Genomic DNA, 12,405 nt, shown 5'->3' with positions numbered 1-12,405 from the left:
GATCTCAGCCTTTCCTGTACTTTATAAGGGTCATTAATCATTAATAAAACACACCCACTTAATACTTTATACAGACAAGTGCTGCAGATATATAAAAATATGTGAGAATTGTTTTTATGTGGTTGACATCAAAATAAGGCATGCAGAGATTTTACATTTTTGTATTTTTCACATGAACGAGAAAAACACACTTTAGGACTGTAAAGCATGAATGTGGTTATTTTTGTTCGGATTAGGAAAAAACTGAACGTAAGGTTAGAAAATACAGTATGCTTTAATATTGATCAAGAGGAAAAACTCTTTATTTAGCCATGAATTTCACATTGTGAAAAAAATCACTTGTACAAAATAATGTTAACCGCTGTGGTTGAGATAAAACAACAATACCATAATATAATACGACACATAAAGAAATGAAAAAAGACATTCACGGAAACAACAGTACAGCCAACATTGACAGTGTTTTAGCAATGCTTCTGTTTGTGAAGGCATACAGCGTTTAAGAGTGTTCTCAATGCACACGGACCTGTGAGTCACCTCCAAATTGTTCACTTTTGTTCAGGAGAGAGGGAAGGAGGGTATAAGAGTTAGAGCGCGAGAAAAAGAAAAACAAAACACTTGAAAATTACCAGTTGAGATGAAGAGGGGTGCAATGATTTTTGACCATCACTGTGGCAACTGTGCTTTGCAATGGGAGTAAGAGCATGTTCTGATTGGTTGGAGGTCAGCATGTGCTTTGTTTGTGAAAAGGTATTTCGGGGGAAGGGGGCGGGTCAAGGATGGCAAGACCCCTAAAGGCTAAAACTGAACCCAGTAAGCTAGAATTTCCTGAAACTACTTTGCTGGGGAGGTTGTGCAAGGAATGTGAACCCTCAATGTAATCTCTCTCTCTCTCTCTTTGTGTGTGTAAACAGGTCTTTCCAATAGAAAACTGTTACACTAAATATATATAGCGATTGCACGGTATGTCATTGTACAATGGAACAACATAGAATACTTCATTCGGAATGTCCATTAATGTAAAGCTATATTAAGAACAGTGCTGTCACAACAGCTATAGCATAGCGACTTGCTAGAGGTGTTTTTCATCCTTGCTTGAAACCTTGGCTGTCTTTGCATCGCTCTGAAATAATCGAAACAGACGGATAAAGTCTACAGTGTGTTTGGCACTGCTGTGAAAGCACTGTGGTCTTTGCCCTTATGTAGCCATCGCTTTAAAACTGTATTTCGGAACCTTTGCGATGCACCTTAGTCATAATACAAATGTAGTCATCATCATTATTAAATGTACCACAATTTAACAGCATATAGCTGTAGACTGTAATAGGTGGAAGCTGCAACAAAACCAAGCACTGCAGAACTATCTTCTGTTATTAAACATCAACCCATATTCAGCAAGATGGCTGCTATTAAATGGACAGTTCGTATAACAATAAATCCTTTCATCAATTACTCAATTTCTTGTCATTCCAAACCTGTATGACGTTCTTTCTGCTGCAAAACACAAAAGAAACCAAACTACATTGGGCCACATTGACTTCCACAGGTTTCGAATGACATGAGGGGGAATAAATGACCCATTTTTTTTTGGACAAACTAGCCCTTTAATGCTACGCTAAAATGTGAGGGACAGTCAAACTTACGACATGCCGGTGACAGTACCAGCTGTTCTGGGAGCAGCTGCGGATGCCACATTCCTTTGATAGCTTTACAGGCGCTTACAACCCAGAGACCCTGGGTCAGTTAGAGTTTTGGTATTGACTGTGATTAACACATAGCAGGGTTAAAGGGGTTCCATTATGGAGTTTGGCATTGGGCACTAGTCAAAACCTCTTGTAATGGACAACAAGCTATAATAATATTTAGAGGTTGGGGATAGGGACAGTACACGTAAAAAACTAACTAAAAAACTAACTTAAATCCATTGTCTACTTTTACAAATATAATGTTTCAATACACTACCAGAACAGGGTAAAGTGTAAATCAATTTTGACACATTAGAATCATCTGGGCTGTATTCAAATGTCTAGAGTTCAGAAATAGTAAATTCCTAAATATCTCGTCGACAAAGCTGTCTGAACAATCCCTTTATAACTCCCATCCACTGCACCCTGGGTAATCTGAACCAGTGATGTCATTCGGCCCATTCTTATCCTGTCAATAACCTATGACCCCCAAGCCTCCTTGGATTTGTTCAGATGAGCGCTACAAATTCCACCCGCCCAGTCAAAATCACCTCACGCAAATGTGCAAAAGAGCAGCGGGAATAGAGCATTTCGAGCCATGCGCAATACAAAAACCTGCTATCTTTGCTACATCCAAACATGTACGCAAGCAGAAAAAACAATAAATACCAAAAAATATTGTTCGTACACAATGATTCAAACAAAAGCATAAAAATCATAAATTACGACTAATTACAGACACTGAAATATTTTAAGACAACCAGTTTCTTCTTGCACGTTATCCTTTTTTTAAATTTACAGTTTTTTCGTTGACTTTGCCATAGAGACTGCATTCCTTCGCAAGGTGACGAAATGACTCTCACCTCTTTTTCTCTCCTTCTGTCGTTCACGTTTGCTGTGACCGCATATGCTTAGAATAGAACAGGCAAAGCAAAAGTGTCTTGAGCGACTGGAGAAACTCAAGTCCATCAGTCATCAGAATCTACTGTTATTTTGTTGTTCTCGGGGGGTATGCTCATGCTGTTTGTCAGGCTTTACTGTAGTGGGTGATGGGTAGTTGTAGGAAGGGGCTCAGTGGGGTCAAAAGGGTCCTTACTCAGACTAACATGCCAGGACATGCCTCTCACACCCACTTAGTCACATAAACACAGCTGGTGGATGAACCTTTGGACCCATGTACATTTTCACACCAAGCTGCTAAGGTCTGTTCAACAAGAAGATCGCAGCATTCAGAGGCGTGAAGAACAGATCTGTAATAAAAAAGGCTTGATCATCTTTCATTCAGCTTAATCTGAAATTCAACACAGTCCAGTAAAGGTTCATATTATGCCTCGGCATTTTATTTTGAGCAGAATCAATTTTTAAAACTGTGGTGGGGAAGAGAAGGTAGACACATCAGCAAGTGAGGTAATTGTCCAGGAGAAAGGGGACGTTGTTCATCTTCCAGTCTTAATATTTGCAATCATGCGTTGATATTCTCGATCTCCCAAAAGCATTCCAACCGTCCATCATGCAGTATACGATCGAGACAGGCATTCGAGTCTATTGTAGCTTGCATCAACATTGTACAAAAACAGTGAAAATACACAAATATGGGGGCCAAGTGTGATGAACACGCTGGTTATGCTGAGATGCAACGCAGTTCTTTTGGTTTTCAAGGTGAAGCCTGTGTTCTCCACAAAACGAATGCACGCTGCTTCCGAAGCAGGAAAGATTTTGGTGAATTTGTAGTTGAAAAAGCTTTGTTGTGACTGGACGTATGTATACATCACTGTTTGAGTAAAAATGTCTTGATAAAATTGCACAGGACGGTTAAAGGACTTCTTCACAGTTGGAATCCAGTAGACAATACGACCCAGGTATTCAAGAAACTCTGTGGAGAAAGAACACAATAGTCATCGATTTAACATTAAAACACTGAAGCTATTTTCTTTATTATGGTATGTTGAAAGCTAAATAACATTTAGACCTGCAATTAAACCAAGAACTATAAACATTCACAAATCTTCTCTCAAGTCCCCCAAACAACTACACCCACATCCAAAATCATTTCAACGCAAAATGCACTTCAGAAAAACAAGTCTCACAAATTCAACCCAGACCATTTGGTCCTGCTCTTTTCCTTTTCTCTTGAGGGTTAATAAAAGACAACGGGTCAGACCCTCACACCAAGAGCAGACATGTCAGAAACATCACACAATTACAAGTCTGCATTTCTTAACACTGCATTGCACTCTGTGAAGTTACTAGGAAATAACAATGTAAATACAAAAAACTGCAAAACCTTTAGGAAACAAGACGTAATGTAATGCAGCTAAAACATCTGTCCATTGTAATATTAAACATGATTTTATATCATCCTTAACTAAACCCGAAGCTTCACCAAAGTCCAATATCCATTTTGAACTCATAGCTTATCTCTCTTTCAAAGCCTTTCGCTTGAATTACAGTAAAATCATAAAACAAGTTGTCTGCATCCATCCTCTAGATACTTTTCATAGGATTTGTGCGTACAGTTGATTCAAAATGCCTGAAAGGGCAATAGAGCGCTGTAAATATGAACAAAACCCTTATTGATTAAAATCCACTCATACATGACTCTACAAAGACAATGCTGAATCTAACCCTTCACTGATCTAAGAGTCGGTTGGGTATAGATACTACAGAGCTCCCTTTGAAGACAAAATGTTCGGTGAACCATGGAAGTCAATATAAAGCAGCATGGAGCTGACGGTGAATGAACACAGCTTAAACTAATGACCTCCCTCCACATCCAAGCCTGTCGTACACAAACACACACACACACACACACACACCATGATACAACTTTGTGCTTTATAATGTCTCTTTAAGCCATTCAAGGGAATTAGAAACAATATAAGATTAAGACTGAGGCATACGGTTTGGTAAAAAAATCCTATACCTTTGCTGTAATTTGGCTTCAAAGTTGCCAGACAGGAAATACAGATGCTCATGATACACCTCATATGTGGAAAACATCACTGAACCATTTCAGAGTTCAACAGCACATTTGTCCCAAAAACATAGAAAAAGGAACAAAAAACAAGTAAGGAAAGAGGAAACATCTGTAGCCAGATTCATCCCCATGAGGAATGAGAGATCAGGAGTTTGAGTGTGAGAAAAGACAGCCGCGTGGAAAGAGCGAGACTGCAAATCCTTGTTTACCCTCCCTTATCCATTCCTCCCCCATCTGTGTCTTTGTCTCCTCCCACTCCTCTGGTCAGCAGTGAAACTTTTCATTGTTAGAAGGGAGGAAGCTTGCTTAGAACACTTCATGGTCTTTTAAATGCATAGGAATGTCTGGGTGAACAAAGGAAGGACCACCACTTTGAAATTAACGGTCGAGGTGGGCGGCATTACACATACATACCGAGGTTTTGAAACCGGATTTTGGAGGATTAAAATTGGTATATCTTGTTTAGTCTACCATCCTACCAACTACATCAAGTAAGATTTGGTTTGCCCTATTTGTGCCATTTCTTCTACAGTTAAAATGATGACCCGCCCTAGAGGAAGATGTTAATGGATGTATTAAATATTAATATCTAAACCTTTCTATTGTAGATTGCTCTTTCAACAAGCTCTCGAGCAGAAGAGACAATGACTCAAGTCTCCGCTTTAAATGTTGACTTTCCTAGTTTTGTGTGTTGTTTTGTGCTAAAGAACTGTCTTCCAAAAATATCAGGCAGTGATGTTTAATATTACAGACAATGTCTATTACACGTTACTATAATCCGCTGCCTCTTTCTACATCTCTAATTGCTTGTTTGTCCTCTAACCATCTTTCCTCTGAACACCCACAGCATATGTACAATGCCACTTGAATTTTGCTTGGCACCCAAACTCAAACCAAGCTGTAAGGATTTCAGTACGTTGTAAAACATGATAAACCACACTTATGTGGTGTATGGAAGAAACAACTCTGGCTCAGTATTAGATCATCTCTTCACTTATGTGTGTTTTACTCAAGTTAGGCAATTTGTTGAGTAAAGCCAGAATTTCTCAAAAAACATTTGAATCAGCAACAACAGAGCTTTGCCCTAAGCTCTGATCTTCCACTACAGCCATGAATCTTTTCAGTCCTGTTATGTTTTACCAGACATGGTGTTTAAATCAACATGCGTTTCAAAAAAGCATGCCCTGTCTTGTCTGCACCATACTTAATTGAACAGTTTTTATTTGATACGAGCATTACCCGACATGACAGTCTCAATGTTACCGGTGTTTTCCACCATCTACTCACCATTAAACCAAATCACACCAATCACAGGTACTGTCATTTTCTGACTTCCTGCTATCATACTGCATGTTGTCAGCATGCTTCCCTTGCCCTCCCTATCTTCCCTTCTTCCTCATCCCAAGTCAAATATCCCCTCAGGAACAATAAAAGTCTTCTATTCTGCTTCAATTACCCTCTGTGCAACGCCCCTTACTGCACACTCATAACTCATTCAGCCCTACCGCAAGCCAGCTCCCCAAAACACATATACACCCACACGTTTCGTTGAATCTAAATTTTAACATTTGCATGTGCCCACACATAGATTGAAATTCAGGTGTTGCCTTTAGCACTGCACTTCTGGCAGGTGTGTGTGAATCTCTTCTGACAGCCGAATCTATGGCTTAAAGACCATGGCTTTGAATTCTCCAAAGATGCCACACTCCTTCTTTTTTCTCTCCCATTCTGGAGAGATACAGCAGAGCCCCGTATCAGCCAGGCCAGACACACAGCATCACAGGGCGTATCACTGCTAAGCCGTAGATACTGGACGGCCTGATGCCCTTTTCCATTGCAGTCCTGCTGTGACCAGAGTCTGTTTTGTCGGAGACTGGGCATGGCTTAATGCTTAATAGCCAGTATTTTTCTGGGCTCTGCACAACCATCTTTGTTGAACTGGCCTCAGGAGACAAGTCAACTGTAGCAACCCATTATAAAGCAACCATAAATATGTCAGATTTGAAAGCTCTGTGTTATTGATTAAAGGGAATTGTTGCATTTTTGGAAACATCTACGCAACAGAACCGACTCCTGAGAGGCGAAAACTAGAAGAGGATGTATACCATCACACAAGGGACTTGAGAGAATGCAGAAAAGCATTCGAAAATTGATGGATGTGAAATCAGACTATTCATATGAGCTAACCTGGTTGTTATTCAAGGAAATGCTGCCTTTCCTCTCTGACTGACAAAGACAATGTAATTGCTCGTCAATACTTAATTTGCCACTGATTTTAAAACAATTCTTCATCATTGGATGCACAGGAAGGCCATAAAAGGAATAAATAAAATCTACATGCCAAATACAGTGTGCAACAAGGGGATCTAAGTAACTCCACATTGGACACTTCCAATAAGCAATAAGCATACAAAAGGGCAAAGGAATTCATCTAATTTGAAACTTAAGTTATGATGGAAATTTTGTGAAAACAGACAATTTGCAATAATTATAATCTAACAGCTTGATGACCTCAACTAAGAGATGCTTGATGCATCTCATGAACATTCAGTCTGATATGACCATTCAAAACCTGTGTATGACTCTTTCATCTGTGATATTTTGAGAAATGTCTGTGAATTTGTGTCCATGAAATAGAAGGGGTCCCACATTGTTTGAACACCATTAATCTTCCAAATATCTTCTTTTGTGTTCTGCTAACTTCAGTCAGTCATGCAGGTTTGTAATTACATGAGGATGAGTAAATTATGACAAAATTTTCATTTTGGGGTAAACTATTACTTAAGGCAGAATTCTCTCAAAATGGACCAGATCTGATAATACCGGTTTTTGATATTCTGACCTACCTTTTGAAATAGTAGGGACACAGAGGGGACAACAGACTTGCATCAGGCTGGGAGGTGCTTCCAAGTGCTGACAAAGGCAGTGGGAATTAATGAATAAGGTACGGTAGTTATGCTGTTCCAGGCGTCCAACGTGGGGTCGTAGCAGTCTAGCGTTTTACAGCGCTGTGTACCAAAGTAACCGCCCACTACATACAGTTTGTTCCCTGAAGCCACCGCCTGGCAGCTCATTCGCTTTGCCGTAACGTCTCCCACCTTAGTCCACTGATAAGTCTCACTGCTGAACTTATAGGCAGAGCAAGCTGAGAATTCAGTGTCACCGCCCATTACAAAGATCTGGTTGCCGAGAACAGCAGCTGCAGTGTAGCGCCACGGTTGCGGGCAGGAAGCCGGGACCATCCACCGATTTTCTGCAGGGTCGTAGCACTGAACCTTGGGAAGCTTGTCATGGGCTACACTCGTTCCTCCGAAGGCGAACAACTTGAGCTTTACGCTGACAACTGCGGCATTGCTGACCCCCTCTCGTAGCGGGGCCACCATACTCCACTTGTTCGCAACCGGGTCGAACTGCTCGACCTGCTTCAAGGACACAGATGGTGAAGCAGGCAGGCAGCCAGTACCAGCTGTGTGACCGCCGACAACATACAAGCAGTGGCGCAACTCGGCCGATCCGTGCCCAAAACGTGCTATGAGCATGGGAGCTGCTTTGGACCATTCCTCGTGTAGTGTGTCATACACCCAAACGTCCTTAGACACGCCGTTCTCTGAGCCTCTGCCACCAGTCACGTACACTTTGCAGCCAATTGCGCAGGCGCTGAACTCCTTGCGTGGACTGGGGATATCTGCCTTTGGAATGATCTCTTTGGCCTTCTGGTCCACCAAGTAAAGCTTGTCACACATAAACGTGGGGCCACCGAGCAGGAAAAGGGCATGGCTGGTTTTGCGTGGACGGGCACAGGGACTGTTGACGACGCCATCGTTCTGCAAGATGCGCAGTTTGCATCTGATAGCCTCATCCACCAGCTCCTTGCTATTGACTTGGGCTATGATAAGCTCCTCTGTGGAGACATTCTCCATTAGAAAGATGGCAGGCAGGAGAGCCAGACGCACAGTACGCAACAGCTCAGGGAGTTGACAGTGCCTTCTTTCAAGGTCGTAGTTTATCCAGTTGAGCGCCGATTCATAGACCACACGTTCGTCTTCGGTTTCAAGCTCCTCGTGTGCCAGCAACTGGACTAGCATGTCCTTGGGCAGCTGGAGAAACTCCTCGGTCTTGCAGATAGCAGGAAAATTGCTGAGGCACATGCTCCAGGACAGATGAAACAGCTGGGTGCACTGGTGGGCATCTGAGAGCAGCAGCATGCCTAGACAGTTGGATGGGTGGAGGTTCTTCTCAAGAAACTCAGCACAGGCATCTCGGATGTCCTGAAACTCCAGCATGTCACCGGCCTCGAGAAGAGACTCTGCATTCTCCTCATTTATAATGACTCTTGATGAATAGGCATAATCCAAGAGGAGCTCCAACACCTAGTCAAACGCAACACAAAATTTATTGCATTGAAATTGTTTTTTTTTCAAACTTTTTTGATTTAAACGCAACAACTGTTTAATATGTTATTGGTATCACAGAAAGTGCAAACAATGTAACAATACCTCTGGATGAATGGAGTCCCTAAAGTCCACTTCACTGTCTTGACTCTCTCTCAGCCCTCCGCTGAACATGGCCTCAAAGTAGCGGCTGCATGCGGCCAGCACGGCTCTGTGGCACGGGAACGAACGTTTTCCGGCATGTAGCAGAACATCGGTGAAGAGCCTCTGCTGGCGTAGAGCATTCAGGTGCATCAGCACGCTATCAGCGTACGAGGACTTGTGGAACAGATAGATGTTCATAGAGCCCGTGCTGGCACGGGACTTGCGGTTCTCGTGGATGCAGACAGACATTTTCATTGAATCCTGAAAAGAGATATATTAGATGAACAAGGAAAACAAGCATACAATTGTTAAAGCTGACACACAGATTGTTCCATTGGCTAATGAAAAAATGCAAACGGTATTCACCCACAGGTAATGCCTGCCAACTTATTCAGACTATTATTTATATCGTAGTAGAAATGTGAAAGAGCACATCTAAACCCTCTTGAGAATTTAGATGCTGAAGGGCTTTGAACAGCTTGTCATTTGTTATCACAGAATGTGACTGACATCCCTCTGAAAAGCGATTTGATCAATATCAGCAAAAAAAATCCATGAGGAGCACACCAAACCTCAATAAGGCAGTGAAGATGATGTAATTCTGCAAACACAACATAAAACCCGCTGGAAGCCTCTCTGATGTCTAGCCGAATGGAATGTGAACATTTGCAAAGGAGTCTAATCATTACCAGGTGTTCAAAGGCGGCCGATAAAAACGCAGGGGGGGAACGGCAGGAAAAGACTTAGAAGTAAACAGCCCTGGCCGCAATTGCCTGTGGAAAATGAACAAAGAGTGGAGCACCAGGCACAGAGTCAACACTAAGTGTGTCAATGTCATCGGCTACCATCTGGTCGCCTATATGGTGCACATTCAAATCCAATCAGTCTGAATTTCCATGTAACCGATACACGTCCCCTTCGGTCCCTGCCGGCTGTCAGCATCCCTCCAGGGAGAATTTAATTGTGTTTCTGCTAATGTTGTACGGAGGTACAACGCAGGTCCGAACCGGGATAAATACATTAGGTACACACAAGCAATAGTGATGTATCACACCTGATGCGATCCGGTAATGCATTTAAATGGGCCACAGCTGTGAAGTACACAAGCCAGGAGCCCTGTGCTGACATTAGCTATTAATTATTGGGCAACACAGCTCTGTAATATAGCATTAACATACAATTAGCAGATGTCTTGAACCAAAACATTGAATTTATACATTTGTGTTTTTTCCTGCATTAAAGACGTGACCTTTGCGTAATGCAATGCTCTACCTTTTTTGCAAATATAAGCATTTTAAATGTGTAAATTAATAAATTTGCATATATATACATATATATATACATAGCTGTAAGTTTACAATAATGGTGAATAAAATATACGGTAGTGTGTAATTACACTATGTAATGTTATAAACAATAGGTAAAATCAAGTAGGCTACTATACGCGAAGCATCTGTGTCTAAAGACATGTGTTTTGTTTACTGACAATAAATCTACAGTCTCATAAAACGTTTTCACCGGTTCTTCGAGATATCAAAAAGAAATGTCGACAAAATGTAGGAAAACCTTTGGAAGGACGCGAATGCTAGTGAACATAAACAAACACAAACCCCCACCGAAATCTATTTCCATGTAATAAAATATACACTTCATCAAATATACATGCACATGGTGACGAAAGAATGCACGTGCAATTAGAATATTACTTACATTTTAATACACAAACTGTATGTGTTACCTGTTCAGGAGCGACGGGATCGTCAGGTCTGTCTGCTTTAACCCTCGATCATGTCAAACTGGGGACAGAGCCACAGTACCACCGGCGGCGCTGGACGCTCTCGCAGCAGCGCCCGATGTCTCGAGGATACAATTTAAAACAAATAACGCTAACAGGTTAATTTAATCCAGTTGATTACACGGAATTAAACTGCCCTACAAATACGGACAAGAAGTTTGTTGAGTTGGATAGAAAGCAACTTAGGTTCATGTGTTTTTCTGACTATGATTTTCAAAACACACTTGCATGTATCGAATGGAAGCAGCCAGAGCTCGAGCGGGTCTGACTCTGAACAGTTGAGGCGAGTGAACCTCTTTAAGCGGAGGAGAAAAAAGGCGGAGCTTCTTAAGGAGGAGGAGATGGACTGATGAGGTTTGTTGGTAGGAACAATTCCTTATACAAAATAAATTGATTGTATTTATTTGCAACGGGTTGCACAACGAGTGTTAAGTTTTAAAGTAATGTAAAATAATAGCATTTGTTGGTTACATATACACTTCATATGTAATTACATTTTAGTACTACTGCTTTAATTGTAATACCTTAATAATTAAGCCTTATTTATTTCGAGATGTATCTTCAGTTTGAATTAGTGACAACGGCAGTGCAAACGCTGTATCATCAACTGAAAGCTGTGATTTGTAATTGTCAGCCACTACATATAGTTCCTCATAACTAGTTTGAGATGCACTAGCATAAGAAATATGGTTGAAATGTTAGCAATGGAGCAATGTCGCCCCCTATTGAATATAATGCACCAAACTTTCAAATTATAATTTACAGGTGATTTGCATTTCGGTAAAACCAAACCGAAGAGCTAAATTCTTGGGAATAAAAATATTACAAACATAATACATATGATAAAGTGCTGCAACTGAGTGCTTAGAAAAGAGTGCGGGCGCCATCTTCTGCCGTGACGTGGAAATTCATTCGGCACGTCCTGAACTGACGGGTATTTGTAGTATGTACTATAGACGCCGCATCGCACATAGGCGATTTGGTAGATCGTAGATAAATTATTTGGATTAAGTAAATCAAACTTGATGTAAATTCGTGTTCATACATTACAACCTCACAAAGCGTTACGGCAAAGGTTTTGTTTTGTGTTTAACTTACTGCTGAATTCTGCTGTATTTAATTATTAGTTCGTGGTTTTCATTTATATGTTTATTTATATATAGTTAAGAGCTTGCACCACAACTACGACAAGCCATCCTCAATGGAGCTACGATATTACGATTCACCATGGCAACGGCACCAAAAAAAGCTACATGGCGGCAGAAAGCGCTTGCGAGCGAGGCACACTTTCCGCACTGCATTCAGTCAATTTAATAATGTGCTTTCAGGTGTAAATGACTTCAGTTTAAATTGATAAAAGATGAATGTACCAATAAGAAAAAAAGTCTCATGGTGTATGGGATCCTTGTTTAG

General features: G+C 41.1%; 1 protein-coding gene across 3 annotated transcripts; it reads right to left on the bottom strand.

Moving 5' to 3' along the window:
• Positions 1-286: 286 nt before the first annotated feature.
• enc1 (ectodermal-neural cortex 1) lies at positions 287-11,595 on the bottom strand. 3 transcript variants are annotated; one of them, XM_056746831.1, is made up of 4 exons: positions 9,887-11,595; positions 9,159-9,458; positions 7,509-9,032; positions 287-3,558 (listed from the first exon to the last, which is right to left on the bottom strand). In XM_056746831.1, exons 2-3 carry the CDS (start codon positions 9,450-9,452, stop codon positions 7,551-7,553), a joined length of 1,776 nt encoding a protein of 591 aa, XP_056602809.1. In that variant the 5' UTR covers positions 9,453-9,458; positions 9,887-11,595; the 3' UTR covers positions 287-3,558; positions 7,509-7,550. The 3 variants fall into 3 exon arrangements, with proteins under 3 accessions (XP_056602809.1, XP_056602808.1, XP_056602806.1); XM_056746830.1 differs by having other exon boundaries at positions 10,936-11,594; XM_056746828.1 differs by having other exon boundaries at positions 9,159-11,595.
• Between the last annotated feature and the right edge of the window lie 810 nt (positions 11,596-12,405).

Source organism: Triplophysa dalaica, chromosome 4, assembly GCF_015846415.1.
Source record: "Triplophysa dalaica isolate WHDGS20190420 chromosome 4, ASM1584641v1, whole genome shotgun sequence".
Classification (NCBI taxonomy): Eukaryota; Metazoa; Chordata; class Actinopteri; order Cypriniformes; family Nemacheilidae; genus Triplophysa; species Triplophysa dalaica.
Note: the sequence above shows the minus strand (reverse complement) of the source record. Positions and strands in the feature narration are given on the sequence as shown.